This window comes from Saimiri boliviensis, chromosome 17, assembly GCF_048565385.1.
Source record: "Saimiri boliviensis isolate mSaiBol1 chromosome 17, mSaiBol1.pri, whole genome shotgun sequence".
NCBI classification, from domain to species: domain Eukaryota; kingdom Metazoa; phylum Chordata; class Mammalia; order Primates; family Cebidae; genus Saimiri; species Saimiri boliviensis.
The window spans coordinates 23,671,785-23,686,875 of NC_133465.1; the positions used below are offsets into that span (position 1 = coordinate 23,671,785).

The following is a 15,091-nucleotide window of genomic DNA, read 5'->3' on the forward strand; positions in this document are numbered from 1 at the left end:
CTGGGATTACAGGTGTGAGCCACGTGCCCAGCCGAAATGTCCTTTTCTATTTGCAGGCATGTCTTTTTCTTATTGGTTTGTGGAAATTCTTTTTTTTTTGAGACGGAGTTTCGCTCTTGTTACCCAGGCTGGAGTGCAATGGCGTAATCTCGGCTCACCGCAACCTCCGCCTCCTGGGTTCAGGCAATTCTCCTGCCTCAGCCTCCTGAGTAGCTGGGATTACAGGCACGCACCACCATGCCCAGCTAATTTTTTGTATTTTTAGTAGAGATGGGGTTTCACCATGTTGACCAGGATGGTCTCGATCTCTTGACCTCATGATCCACCCGCCTCGGCCTCCCAAAGTGCTGGGATTACAGGCATGAGCCACCGCGCGTGGCCGGTTTGTGGAAATTCTTTACATATTCTGAAATTAATCTTTTATCAGTTTGCATTGCAAATATTTTGTTTATATATATACATATATATAGTTTATTGCACTTTGGGTTCTGGGGTACATGTGCAGAACATGCAGGATTGTTGCATAGGTACATACATGGCAATGTAGTTTGCTGCCTCCATCCCCCAGTCACCTATATCTGGTATTTCTCCCCATGCTCTCTCTCCCCAACTCCCTATCCCCCGCTGTCCCTCTCCTAATCCACCCCAGCAGACCCCAGTGTGTGATGCACCCCTCCCTGTGTCCATGTGTTCTCATTGTTCAACACCTGCCTATGAGTGAGAACATGCAGTGTTTGATTTTCTGCTCTTGTGTCAGTTTGCTGAGAATGATGGTTTCCAGGTTCATCCATGTCCCTACAAAGGACATGAACTCATCGTTTTTGATGGCTGCATAGTATTCCATGGTGTATATGTACCACATTTTCCTTGTCCAGTCTATCATCAATGGGTGTTTGGGTTGGTTCCAAGTCTTTGCTATTGTAAACAGTGCAGCAATGAACATGTGTGCATGTGTCTTTATAATAGAATGATTCATAATCCTTTGGATATATACCCAGTATTGGGATTGCTGGGTCAAATGGTATTTATGTTTCCAGAAATTCTATTCTTGAGGAATCGCCACACTGTCTTCCACAATGGTTGAACTAATTTACACTCCCACCAACACTGTAAAAGTGTTCCTTTTTCTCCACATCCTCTCCAGCATCTGTTGTCTCCAGATTTTTTAATGATCGCCATTCTAACTGGTGTGAGGTGGTATCTCAACGTGGTCTTGATTTGCGTTTCTCAAAAATATGGAATGCTTCATGAATTTGTGTGTGATCCTTGCGCAGGGGCCATGCTAATCTCTCTGTACCGTTCCAATTTTAGGTTATGTGCTGCAGAAGAGAGCAGTGCCTGGTAAATATTTTCTTACTCTGTGGTTTGCCGTTTCACTATCTTTTTTGATAAACAGATGCTCTGAAGTTTAATAAAGTTCAAAAAATACTTCTTGGCCGGGCGCGGTGGCTCAAGCCTGTAATCCCAGCACTTTGGGAGGCCGAGGCGGGTGGATCACAAGGTCAAGAGATCGAGACCGTCCTGGTCAACATGGTGAAACCCCGTCTCTACTAAAAATACAAAAAATTAGCTGGGCATGGTGGCACGTGCCTGTAATCCCAGCTACTCAGGAGGCTGAGGCAGGAGAATTGCCTGAACCCAGGAGGCGGAGGTTGCGGTGAGCCGAGATCGCGCCATTGCACTCCAGCCTGGTTAACAAGAGCGAAACTCCGTCTCAAAAAAATTAAAAAAAAAAAAAATACTTCTTAACCCTCAAGGTTGTACACTGTATGTTTTTCTTTTTGAGACCAGCTCTCACTCTGTTGCCCAGCCTGGAGTGCAGTGGCGCAGTCGCGACTCACTGCAGCCTCCACTTCCTGGGCTCAGGTGGTTTTCCCACCTCAGCCTTTCTTTTTTTTTTGAGACAGAGTTTCGCTCTTGTTACCCAGGCTGGAGTGCAATGGCGTAATCTCGGCTCACCGCAACCTCCGCCTCCTGGGTTCAGGCAATTCTCCTGCCTCAGCCTCCTGAGTAGCTGGGATTACAGGCACATGCCACCATGCCCAGCTAATTTTTTGTATTTTTAGTAGAGACGGGGTTTCACCATGTTGACCAGGATGGTCTCGATCTCTTGACCTCGTGATCCACCTGCCTCAGCCTCCCAAAGTGCTGGGATTACAGGCTTGAGCCACCGCGCCCGGCCCCCACCTCAGCCTTTCGAGTAGCTGGGACTACAGGCCTGTGCCACCATACTTAATTTTTTTTTTTTTTTTTTTTTTTTTTGAGAGGCAAAGTTTCCCTGTGTTGCTCAAGTTGGTCTTGAACTCCTAGGTTCAGGTGATCCCCCAACCTTGGCTTCTCAAAGTGCTGAGATTACAGGTGTGAGCCACCGCACCTGACCTGTGCTGTTTCTTCATATGGGTGTAACTTAATATGAAAATTTACTGATCAGGCCAGGCGTGGTGGCTCATGCCTGTAATCCAAGCACTTTGGAGGCCAAGGTGGGCGGATCACCTGAGGTCGGGAGTTCAACACCAACCTGACCAACATGGTGAAACCCCATCTTAAAAAAAGAAAAAAAAAAGAAAATTTACTGATCTAAACTTGTCCGTTTTTCTGTATGTTGTACTTTTTAAAAAGCTTACATTAAAAAATAATTATAATTAAAATATTTAATATTATTTAAAATAATAACTACAAGTATATAAAACACACTGAATATATAAAACTTGCATGAGCTCAAGATATTCACAAGAGAGAAAAAAATATAAACAAAAGAAATCAAGGTGGCTCACACCTATAATTCCAGCACTTTGGGAGGCTGAAGTGGGAGGATCACTTGCACCCAGGAGTTCCAGACCAACCTGGGCAATACAGTGAGACCCCGTTTCTACAAAAAAATCAAAAACTTATCTGCGTACAGTGGTGCCTGCCTGTGGTCTCAGCTACCTGGGAGGCTGAGGTGGGAGAATCACTTGAGCCCAGGAAGTTGCACAGTGAGCCTTGATTATGCCACAGCACTCCAGCCTGAGTGACAAAGCAAGAGTCTGTCTCCAAAAGAAAAGAAAAAAGAGGCCGGGCACGGTGGCTCATGCCTGTAATCCCAGCACTTTGGGAGGCCAAAGAGGGCAGATTGACTGAGTGGGCAACATGGTAAAACCCTGTCTTTACTTAAAAAATACAAAAAATTAGCCGGGCATGGCAGTGTGCACCTGTAGTCCCAGCTACTGGGGAGGCTGAGGCAGAATTGCTTGAACCCAAGAGGCAGAGGTTGCAGTGAGCCAAGATCACGCCACTGCACTCTAGCCTGGGAGACAGAGCAAGATTCCATCTCAAAAAAAAAAAAAAAAAAATCCTTGGCAGGGTATGGTGGTTCATGCCTATAATCCCAGCACTTTGGGAGGCCAAGGTGGGTGGATCACCTGAGGTCGGGAGTTCAAGACCAGTCTGATCAATATGAAGATACCCTGTCTCTATTAAAAATACAGAAAAAAAAAAAAAAAAAAAAAAAAACAACCAGCCAGGTGTGGTGGCGTGCACCTGTAATCCCAGGTACTTGGGAGGCTGAGGCAGGGGAATCGCTTGAATCCGGTCGGCAGTGATTGCAATGAGTTAATACTGCACCATTGCACCCCAGCCTGGGCAACAAGAGCAAAACTCTGTCTCAAAAGAAAAGAGAAAAAAGAAAAGAAAAAGAAAGCAAAACATTTCATTTGCCACCAATGGAAGTAAAAAGGTCACCGTTCCCTTGCTCTGAAAACTATTAAAAAGTTTTTGGCTTTATTTTTGCCTTTCCTTTATGAAGTGCATTTCAGGGTCATCGAATCATCCTGGTCAATGAGAAAATGTTCTTTTTATCTTTTAAATTTATTTTTAAATTTATTTTAAATTATTATTAATTATTTTGACAGAGTCTTGCTCTGTCACCCAGGCTGGAGTGCAGTGGTGCAATCTCGGCTCACTGCAACCTCTGCCTCCTGAGTTCAAGCTGTTCTCCTGCCTCAGCCTTCCAAGTAGCTGGGACTACAGGTGTGCACCACCATACCTGGCTAATTTTTGTATTTTTAGTACAGACGGGGTTTTGCCCTGTTGGCCAGGCTGGTCTTGAACTCCTGACCTCCAGCGATCCTCCTACTTCAGCCTCCCAAAGCGCTGGGATAACAGGCATGAGCCCCCGCGCCCGGCCTCCATGTTCTTTCGAAATGAAGATGTCCGTGTTCTTTGGGAGGGAAATGACACAACATTTGGGGTTTGGTGTAAAATAATGTTTCTGAAACACTTGTTAAAATCCAGATTCTGATTCAGCAGGTAATGAATCAGAATGGGGCTGAGATTCTATACTAACAAGCTCCCAAATCATGCCGACGCTGCCGGTCCTCAGGTCCCATGTTGAGTAGCCAGGCTTTAAGTACTTTGACAACAAAAACGAAAAACGGAGCACAAAAGAAATTTGGCCTATGTGACAAAATCTTGATAACTGTGTCCTCTGGTTGGTGGACATATTGGGTTTACTATAGTTATCTTGTTTACCTGTGTACGTGCCTAAAATTTTATTATCCAAAAACCAGCCTTCCAGACTCGATGAGGAGGAGCATGGGCATGACTTATCTCTCAATTTCCAGTCCATTTCCCTGAGTCTGGCACAAAGTAGAGATCTATATTTCATTTGTTTATTTATTGAGATGGACTCTGGCTCTGCTCTGGAGTGCAGTGGTGTGATCTCAGCTTATTGCAACGTCTACGTCCCGGGTTCAAGCGATTCTCCTGCCTCAGCTTCCTGAATAGCTGGGATTATGGGCATGTGCCACCAGGTCCGGCAAATTTTTGTCTTTCTAGTAGAGTTGGGGTTTCACCATGTTGGCTAGGCTGGTCTCAATATGCTGACCTCAAGTTAATTTGCCTGCCTTGACCTCCCAAAGTGCTGGGATTCCAGGCGAGAGCCTGATTGCACCCAGCCTGATATCTGTATTTTATTCCCTTTTCTTTATACCTCTGCCTGGCCTAGAATGATTTGTAGTGATTCACAAAAAAACACAATCCAGTACGACAAAACTCACTTAAAACAATGGGGTAGGCAAAACAGGACAGAAGGAAAATGATGGTTTAAACAAAGATGGGGATATGGTCGGTATGCCAGGAAGGAGGTTGGCGGCGAGCGTGTGGGTGCAGCGCGCCAGCACCACCTGCCACGGCCCTGCTTTTGGCTCTGAACGCAGCACTGGCTCACAGTAGAGTTCACACGATCACTCGGCTTCATAAAATCGCTTGTCCACTAAATGCACACATGAATGAATGAAGCTTTCTTGAAGGTAATATCAACATGACAGAGATCAGTCAGTGCCATGCAGCGTCCCCCAGATTCAAAAACCAGAAAACTTCCAGGGAGCACAGCTAGTCCTGTTATGTACATCAGAAAAAAACATGTCCCTCAGGGTCCTTCGTGAGAACGCAGGGAACAGCCCAGAGCCCAGCTCTTCTAGAGCTGGCATTTGTGGTCCTCCCTGCCACTGCCCCAACGTGGCACACAGAAAACATAACCAGACCATACGTTCCTCCTTGTCTGGGGGTCATGGATCCCTTTGAGAATTTCTTTTTTTTTTTTTTTTTTTTTTTTTTTTTTTTTTTTTTGAGACGGAGTTTCGCTCTTGTTACCCAGGCTGAAGTGCAATGGCACGATCTCGGCACACCGCAACCTCCGCCTCCTGGGTTCAGGCAATTCTCCTGCCTCAGCCTCCTGAGTAGCTGGGATTACAGGCACACGCCACCATGTCCAGCTAATTTTTTGTATTTTTAGTAGAGATGGGGTTTCACCATGTTGACCGGGATGGTCTCGATCTCTTGACCTCGTGATCCACCTGCCTCGGCCTCCCAAAGTGCTGGGATTACAGGTGTGAGCCACCGCGCCCGGCCCGAGAATTTTTTTTTTTTTTTTTTTTTGAGATGGAGTTTCTGTCACCCAGGCTGAAGTGCAGTGGCATGATCTTGGCTCACCGAAACCTCCACCTCCCAGTCCAGGCGATTCTCCTGCTTCAGCCTCCTGAGTAGCTGGGATTACATGCGCTAGCCACCACGCCTGGCCCCCATTGAGAATCTGACGGGAGCACTGGAGCCCTTCCTGATCCCCCGAGTATACATTTGTACAGAATCCTGCCCTTGCCTGGAGTCCTCTGCCCTCAGCCTGGCTTCCTCTTCATCCTCACTTTAAAAAAATATATATATTTTTTTGTACAGACAGGAGTCTTGCTATGTTGCCCAGGCTGGACTCAAACTCCTGGGCTCATGTGATCCTCCAGTCCTGACCTCCGAAAGTGCTGGGATTACAGGCGTGAGGCACTGTGCTCAGCCTCCCCTGCTTCCTTATTGTCTGTGACTGGCCCCTGCCACCAGTGAGCCCCATGAGGGCACGCACGGCACCTGCCTCGATTGCACATTATCTCCGTGCCTGGCACAATGGCCTACACTTGGTAGGTGCTGGGAGGGTCACTGCTTGCAATGACACAGACTCAAAGGTTCCAGGCCAAGACCCCCAGGCAGGGAAGACGGCTGTACTGTTCCTTCTGCTCCCCCGTGAATCCAGAGCAGAGGCACAGGGAGTCTGGGCTCCAGCCCCTGGGCCCACGTCATATTGAGCCGTGTGCTGCTTGGTCAGCCAGGCTGGGGAAAAACAGGTCAGCAAACTGCCTGAAGGAGACCAAAAACGTGCGGACTGCCAACATGTTCCAAGCGGTGAGTGGGCACCTTCTTCCCCCGTTTTCACCGTCTGTGTAACTGAAAGGCAGGATTGGAAGGCCGGGTGCGGTGGCTCACGCCTGTAATCCCAGCACTTTGGGAGGCCGAGGCAGGTGGATCACCTGAGGTTGGGAGTTCGAGACTAGCTTGGCCAACATGGTGAAACCCCTTCTCTACTAAAAATACAAAATTAGCTGAGCGTGGTGGTGCACACCTGCAGTCCCAAGCTACTCAGGAGCCTGAGGCAGGAGAATCGCTTGAACCTGGGAGGTGGAGGTTGCAGTGAGCTGAGATCGTGCAAATGCACTCCAGCCTGGGCAACAAGAGCAAAACTCTGTCTCCAAAAAAAATAATAATAATAAGATTGGAGACCACAGAGAAAAGTCGTCTCCTCTCCCGGGCCTCTGTGGCATCTCCTGCCCCGCCCAGAGAGGCAGGAGCACTGTCCACACGCTCCTGCCTCCAGCCCGAAAGCCTGCCTCACCACTCTCCACCTCTGTCTGCAAAGCCCATCTTTTCTGGCCCTGCTCAGCCAGCCAGGAGCCAGGAGCCAATTTAGACGCTCAGTCAGAGTAACTCCCGGGTCCCTGAGCCCCTCGGCATCCTGTGGTCTCTGTCTGACTCTGACCAAATCCTGTCTGCATCTGAGTGATCTGTGGCTGAGTGCATCCCTGCCAAACTGATGTGATCTGAGTCACACCCGACACCCCCGGCCACAAAGCCCAGCTCGGCACAGAGCCAGGCCCAGAAGAGGTGCTCTAAAAGTGTCAGAGTGGGCCAGGTGTTCCCTTTCCTCACGCCACCCAACCCGTGTTCTCTTTGTTCAACAGAGGGGTGTTGTTTAACGGAGGGCTCCACTCTCCCGAGCACCTGCCGCCTCCCGGGCACCACGCTCAGCGCTGAGGCTAGCAGTTTGCGCGTGGCCCATCAGAAGATGGAATGTTTGTGTCTGGGTTTCAGATTCTGTGTTTGTGCCGGATTCCAAAGCCTTCAGTAAAAGCGGGAGGCACTGAGGGGTTGGTGACAGAGAGAGGGCAGGGTCACAAATGACCTGGAGAAGCTGGGCACTGCTCCTGCTGGGCACAGCTCCGTGTTGTGCTGGCAGCTCACTGAGCTGGGGCAGAACTCTGCTTTAGAGGGCTGGTAACTAGGTCAGCAAGAGCCTGCTGAGGAGGCAGGATGGCATGAGAAACTGTGTGTGTGTGCGTGTGTGCGCGCGTGTGTGCATGTGCGTGTGCGTGTGTGTGCATGTGTGTGCGCGTGCAGTGGGTGAGGTCACTGTATTTGCTGGGCTTTCCCTGAAAGCCAGCTGGCTCTCAGGTCTTCCAGGCATGGCTCAGCTTGCTCCCTCGGACTGGACTCGCCCCAGGCCCTTCCAGTTCACCTTTGTCTGAGCTGCACCTGCATCAGGAAGCCACCTCCTGCTGCATTTCCCACCAAGACTCAGAAAACAGCATCGTCTAGCTCGGCGGCCTTGAGTTCAGATCCTCACTACCTCAGAGTCCCTGAAGGACCCTGGGCTTGGCACCTCACGTCCATGTCCTCTCTGGGATACGGGGCTGTGCAGATCAAATGGGGCACTGCTGGCCCCAGCTCTGCCGCAGGCGGCTCAGCACGTGGAGGCTGAGGTGGGGGAGTTATAACCACAGGCGAGGGCTGGCCCTCCCTCCCAAGCCCCCTCGCCCCCGCGTGCTGTCAGACTTACAGACACAGCTGCATCCGTGTCTGCTACCGCGCCAGCCACAGGACCACCTCTGCAAGCTGCCCCAGCCACGTAGGGCTGCTGAGTCACACTGAGGTCCTCCCCCATCCTGCCAGCCACTGCTGCCTCCCCACGGCCGTCCGCAGCGCACCGGGCAACTTCAGTGCCCGTTCTCACAGTGCGATAAGTACCGCTATCCCCGATTTAGGAAACTGAGGCCCCTGGGGCATGATTTGACCACAGGGACACCAGGAGCTGGCTGCAGAAGCAGGACTAGAGGCAGGGGTCCCGACGCCCAGAACACCCAGCAGAGCCTGGTGGGAGGACCGTGCCTCGGAGCCATCTGCGGAGTGCCTGCGCAGGCCACCCAGCCTCAGCCCCCAACCGCGTCCTCTACACGGAGCCTCATCAACGTCATCCGAAGGGCACAGGCAGCTCAGCCCGTTCCGCTCCCTCACCCTTCAGCTCCCGAATAACAAGAACAGCCAGCAGGCCTTGAGCACTGCTGTGTGCTGCAAACCAAATCTTTCTTTTCTTTTTTTTTTTTTCTTTTCTTTTTTTTTTTTTTTGAGATGGAGTCTTGCTCTGTCACCCAGGCTGGAGTGCAGTGGTGTGATTTCAGCTCACTGCAGCCTCTGCCTCCTGGGTTCAAGTAATTCTCCTGCCTCAGCCTCCCGAGGAGCTGAGATTACAGGTGCCCGCCACCATACCCAGCTACTTTTTGTATTTTTAGTAGAGATAGGGTTTCACCAGGTTCGCCAGGCTGGTCTTGAACTCCTGACCCCAAGTGATCTGCCTGCCTCAGCCTCCCAAAGTGCAGGGATTACAGGTGTGAGCCATTGCACCTGGCTAGGAAACTAAACGTTTCTCATGAGCATCTCCTCCTCCCCATGTCTGCCGTTCCCAACACCCGCAGCTGGGACGAGGGCAGCAGCCTCCTCATGGGCCTCTCTGCCTCCTCTCTCTCCCAGATTCCACCTAACACACAACATGTAAGTCTGTCACCACCCTGCCTAAGACCTTCTGTGGCTCCCCACTGTCCTCAGCAGGAACTCCAGGCTCCCCCAGGTGGGCACTCAGGCCCCCGCGTTCCTCACCACTTCCACCATGGGCCTCTCCGGCCAGGACGGTCACGTTCCTCCATTCACACCACACCTGCCCCACGCGAGCGGACCTCCCGGAGAACGGCAGAGACGTGGGGCTCCCACCCGGCCCACACCCCCACCCGGCGCTCCCACTAACACTGCACTCCTCTGGCATTTCCCCTTTGCGTGGGCTGTGCCCCTGCCTGGAATGCCCCTTCCCTACCCATGTTGTGAGACCCTGCTGGGGCTGGGGAGGTGACAGTGTGCACAGCCTGCCTTCTCTTCACACGGGGGGCCAGGACGGGGGTGGCCTTGCCTCTGCCCGCACCTCCAGGGCCCAGCGTGTCCCGATTTGGGGTGGGGCTGGAAGGGAAAGCAACGCCAGAGCAGAGAGCCTGCTGCTCCCAGCCGCACTGTGCCCTCATCTTCCTGCAGACCAGACTCCTCACGCCCCAGGGCTTCGTCCCTCCTGTTCGCCCGGCACAGAAGGCTCCTCTGCTCTCCACCAGCCAAGGACCTCCCCATCCTTCAGAGCCCACCTCAGATGCCCCAGACCCTGCTCCACAAGGACTGAGGTTTTCGATGACACACACGCCTGGGGCGGTGCCCAGCAGAGCCACAGGCCTCAGCCTGAGTGCGTGCCACCGACAAGAGTGTGCCCTGGACCTCTGGTTCCTTCTTCCTCACCCCTGTGAGGCTTTGCAGGATGACTGTACTGGCCTCTTCACGCAAGGGTACAAACACAACCTCTGAGACCCAAGATGGAGAAGTGAGTTGATGCGATCGCAGAGTGAGTCAGGGGTGAAGACCGACTCGGGGGCGGCAGGCCACATGGTGACAGGCACGATGGAGCTGGCCGCCAGGGTGTGGGCAGTTCCGGGGTTTCCGTGTCTGTCTATCTGCACCCGACTCTTCTAAAGTCTCCCTTAGACGATCGCTATTACTCCGTCTGCTCCCACAAACCAACAAGAAGTAGACATCAGCAGAGTGGGTGGCCTGCGAAGGCTGGAAGGTCAGGGCCAGGCCAGGAACAGTCCCGGATTCTCTCCAGGCTTTGAAGCCCCAGCCCGGCACGGGATTCAGGGGGTGGGCCTGGGGCCACGGTCTGAGGGAGTTCTTCCTTCCCAGCAACTCCTGGCCATTTTCCTTCTCAGACTCAACGCCGCCTCACCTCCTCCAGGAGTGTCCCGGGCCAGCCCATTCCAGCCTCGGGACCTCACTGCATGGAACAGAACACTGCAGCAGCTTCATTTCTGCCACCCGCACTGGAGCTGCTGGGCCCCGCTCCCGCCCCTTCCTGCAGCCGAGCTGAGCGGTGGGCTAAGTGGTCTCCTGCCAAGGGGCTGCTGCTTGCTCTCAGCTCCCATCGGCTTCGGAGGGTCCTGGGTCTCACTAGGGGTTTGATCAATGCCACCTGCTGGAAAAGGCACTGAGGTGATGGGTGGTGGTCCCTGAGGCTGCAGGAGACAAAGGCACAGGTGCCCACTGTGACATCAGGATTCGAGTCCCAGGCCTCAGGAGTATTGTGGAGCCGGGAGGCAGAGCAGAGGCCTGGGTTTGCAAGCCTGGGTAGTAGTCACTGCCGGCTCTGTGCCTCAGTCACCTCCTCTGAACTGGGAGAGGGCGGACAAGAGTCTCATCTAAGCGTCTGCCCCAGATATTCTTGGTACTGGGAGATCAAAGCCACAAGCCATAAAAAGAGGGAGATACTCTCTATACCCCATACGGAACTAAAAACAGAGAAGTCTAAATTGTAAGATAAAATCAAGTTCAACAAACTGTTGACCTTTCCCATGGTGACTATTCTGATGTTTTTGAAATAGAAAATATTAGGCTGGGCGCAGTGGCTCACTCCTGTATGTAATCCCAGCACTTTGAGAGGCCATGGCGGGTGGATCACCTGAGGTCAGGAGTTCGAGACTAGTCTGACCAATGTGGTGAAACCCCGTCTCTACTAAAAATACAAAAATTAGCCAGCCATGGTGGCACGCACCTGTAATCCCAGCTACTTGGAAGGCTAAGACAGAATTGCTTGAACCCGGGAGGCAGAGGTTGCAGTGAGCCAAGATTACACCACTGCTCTCCAGCCTGGGCAACAGAGTGAGATTCTGTCTAAAAAAAATAAAATAAAATGGAGGCTGGGCATGGTGGCTCACACCTGTAATCCCAGCACTTTGGGAGACCGAGGCGGGTGGATCACGAGGTCAGGAGTTCGACAGCAGCCTGGCCAACTTGGTGAAACCCTATCTCTACTAAAAATGCAAAAAATTAGCTGGGCATGGTGGCAGGTGCCTGTAATCCCAGCTACTCAGGAGGCTGACGCAGGAGAATGGCTTGAACCGGGAGGCAGAGGTAGCAGCGAGCTGAGATCATGCCATTGCACTCCAGACTGGGCGACAGAGTGAGACTCCATCTCAAACAATAAAAAAATAAAATAAAATATTAAAATCTGTCCAAAAACATGTGCCTTGCTGGTGCCCCACACATTTCGGCCTGCTTCCTGGGCCATCTGGCCCCATGTGGCATGCTAATCTCGAGTCCCCTCCCAGCACAGCCTCAGCCCATCTTCTGGGGAGAACTCGGCTACCAGGAAGTTTTCATCCACATATGGTTGACACCCATCCAGTTCTCCTGCCAACCTCCTGAGCGGGGACAGGAGACCCAGGGGAAGTCTCCTTCGGCCTCTAGGCAGCACCACCCTGGACTCCGGCCTGATCTGAATGGCCTCCGGGGGCTCAGCTAACCACGCTGTCTCATCCCTGGGGGCCAGCAAAAGGGCTCATGGCTTGGCTTGCCCAAAGAGGCTTCCACAGGATACTTAAAGGCCAAAAGGGGACCCCCACCCCCCGCCAGGCAGCAGAAGTGCCTCCCCACACTCCACATGCCAGTTTTCACACTGGGCCTAACAACAGAGGAAGCAGGCTCCACCGGCCCACACTCGCCCTCGACCATGCAGACACCTGCCCCAGTCTCCCACAGGGTCCTCACCCTCATCAGCCCACACTCAGACCCGAGGACCTGCCCCACGTGAGTGCCATGGGGAAACGGCCTCGGCGGCTGGAGGAGGAACAGAAGGGCAGAGCCTGGAGTCTGAAGTCCCGGCTCCCAGCACTGTCAACACAAAGCCTCAGCCGCCCTTCCCAACAAGCCTGCGGATCTGACCCGCTTCCCCGGAGGGGCTCCCACGCTCTAACCTCTAGCTCTAACGGAGCCCCATCAGACAGAGAGACAGTCACAGCTGTGCCCTGCAGCCCCCCGAGGTGCGGGTGAGAGGACTTACTGGCCACGCAGAGCAGAGTGTGGAAGAGCCACATCGCAGCCGGAGCAGCAGCAGCTGTGTGGGAGCCAAGGCGAACGCTGCACAGGGGCTTTGGCCCACTCAGCTTCCCTCAGCCAGGAGGCCAGAAGGCGGGGACAGCAAGGACCCACAGCAGACAGGCACTCTCAATCAGACAGAGACACGCCGGCACAGCTGTGTGTGACTTCCTCAGTTGTGGGCTGGACCCACAGCAGAAGCTTAGGGGGCACTGACAGCCCCACTCCATCACCCACGCTGCGACCCACACTTTCACGGGATGGGGAGCTGAGGTTTGGCCCAGGGCCACAATTCTGGGTGTCCTCAGCAGATGCGGGAGGTGTGGGGGCAATATGAATCCAGCCTGCCGTCTGTATCCTCCAGCCTAGTCCGTCACCTGGCCTGCCTCAGAACCTGCCACCAGACAGCTCAGCCCAGTGTCCTCGGGAATGGCTGCCTCAGCATTGAGATAGGGGTCCCCCTCCCATAGGAAGTGCCTCCCACCCAGCCAAAACTGGGCTCCGGTAGGAGTCCATGCGCTCGAGGCCCTGGGGTTTCGGAGGGCCAGGTGAGGGGAGACCCAGGGCACTGAGTGAAATCACTGCGATTCAACTTCGCTGCATTTATTCTCTTTAAAACCAGGACCACAGCCTGATGCTGAAACTGATTTAACAGGGCTCTGAGTCACCAGGATAACAGAAGAAGTCAAATTCTGTAAATCTGCTAGCATACCTCTGATCCATCCCGGCATTCCGGAGAACATGCTGTTGACAGTTTGCAGCATATTTACGAGCTGACTTCAGGGTCTGTGAGATCTGTACCGTGCGTGGAAGGAAATCTCCTGCTCCTCAGGCCGCCAGGCGTGCAGTGCGGCGCTGTGAAACACAGCTCCCCGCAGGGATGGCACTGTTCTCCACAGACATGGTCCAGGACGGTGCCCACGATCCACGTATGGTACAAAACCCTCCAAATGTCACCAGAACAACTGACAGCTGAATTTTACGTTTTATTTAATTTAAATTAAATTAAAAAGACAGGGCATTCGAGTGTCTCTCACAAGGATCTGCAGCCCCAGGGAGGGAACTCTGAAATGTTAGTGTGTTAACACAGAACGGACAGTGGCGCTGACTTCATTGCTAGATAGAAACCCACGTGGTTTTGTGTCTCACTGAAAGCTTGTTGGCTAAGGTTTTGTGGCCATCCGACGGCACTCCAAACACTTTCGCCTATCTGCTTTGGTTTACAAAGTGCTCATGGCTACTAGATCCTGCTCGGTTATTTAAGATTACAGTTGACCATTTTTCATCCTGTATGCAACAGAAGTCAAACCACTGAAAAAGCAAAAATCTGGGTCCGATGGTTTTTCTGCCAGGTCTTGATGAAACCATCCTAGTTCTGTTTAACCTCGTCCCAGGCGGGATCGGAGCCTGTGGCCCAGGCCTGTCTCCCCGCGCCCCTCAGAGCTCTGTGACTCTCCTCCTCCCTTCAATGCATTCTTCGTTCCAAGGGCACTTGGGAGAGCCAAAGGGGCCTCCCCTCCCAGCCACAGAGCAGATCCCTGGAAGGGCAGGGCTAGAAGCCAGACCTCAGCTCCCTCAAGATTTCCTGGAGAAGACTGGAGTGTGAATTTCACGGTGCCTTGGGAAGCCAGGCAAAGCTGATGGCCAAATGCTGGAGAGGGAGCAGAGCCATTTCTGTACCTTTGCAGACTTCTAGAATGCTGACTAACCCTGCATCCATCCCTGTATTTATCTAAGCATCAGTGCCTCTGGTCATGAGACACAGAGGGGTCCGTAACGCCCGCCTGGCGGTGCCTGCTTTCCCCACAAACCCAAACTACATTGCCAAGGTCAGGGGCCGGGTTGGCTGAGTAACACACCTAGTACAAGGCTGGGGGTTTGGCAAATACACACATCACCAAAAGAGGTGAGTGTCGTTTCCCAATTCGCTGGACACAAATGCTCCCGGACCAACCTGAGGAACATTCTACAACAGAAACTGGACTGTACTCTTCCAAACATCAATGTCATGAAAGACAAAGCCGGGCTGAGGACCCGCTCCAAATCAGAGGAGGCTGCAGGGAACTTGAGACGGGGCCTGGTCCTGGCGGGATCCTGGACCAGAACAATGGATTTCAAACTCGTTATAGGGACAGTTGGCAGATTTGAAACATGAACTACAAACTCACAACGTTTGGACTGATGGGAGAATACTGCACATTTCCTTTTTAAATTTTAGTTTCATCACGGGAGAAGGATTTAAGCACATTTCCTGAATTTGAGATCTGTACTATGGACACTG

At 52.5% G+C, this 15,091-nt stretch overlaps 1 protein-coding gene and 1 non-coding gene across 2 annotated transcripts in view; both read right to left on the reverse strand.

Moving 5' to 3' along the window:
* The window catches only part of ITGAE (integrin subunit alpha E), an 87,843-nt gene extending 74,906 nt beyond the window's left edge, over positions 1–12,937 (reverse strand). Inside the window, exon 1 of the mRNA XM_074388365.1 lies at positions 12,776–12,937. Within this exon, the coding sequence (XP_074244466.1) occupies positions 12,776–12,809 (34 nt within the window). The 5' untranslated portion in view covers positions 12,810–12,937. The remainder of the gene's footprint in view (positions 1–12,775) is intronic.
* LOC120366973 (U6 spliceosomal RNA) lies at positions 1,230–1,333 on the reverse strand. Its single transcript, XR_005581484.1, has one exon. It is a non-coding gene; the product is annotated as a U6 spliceosomal RNA (small nuclear RNA).
* Positions 12,938–15,091: the final 2,154 nt, after the last annotated feature.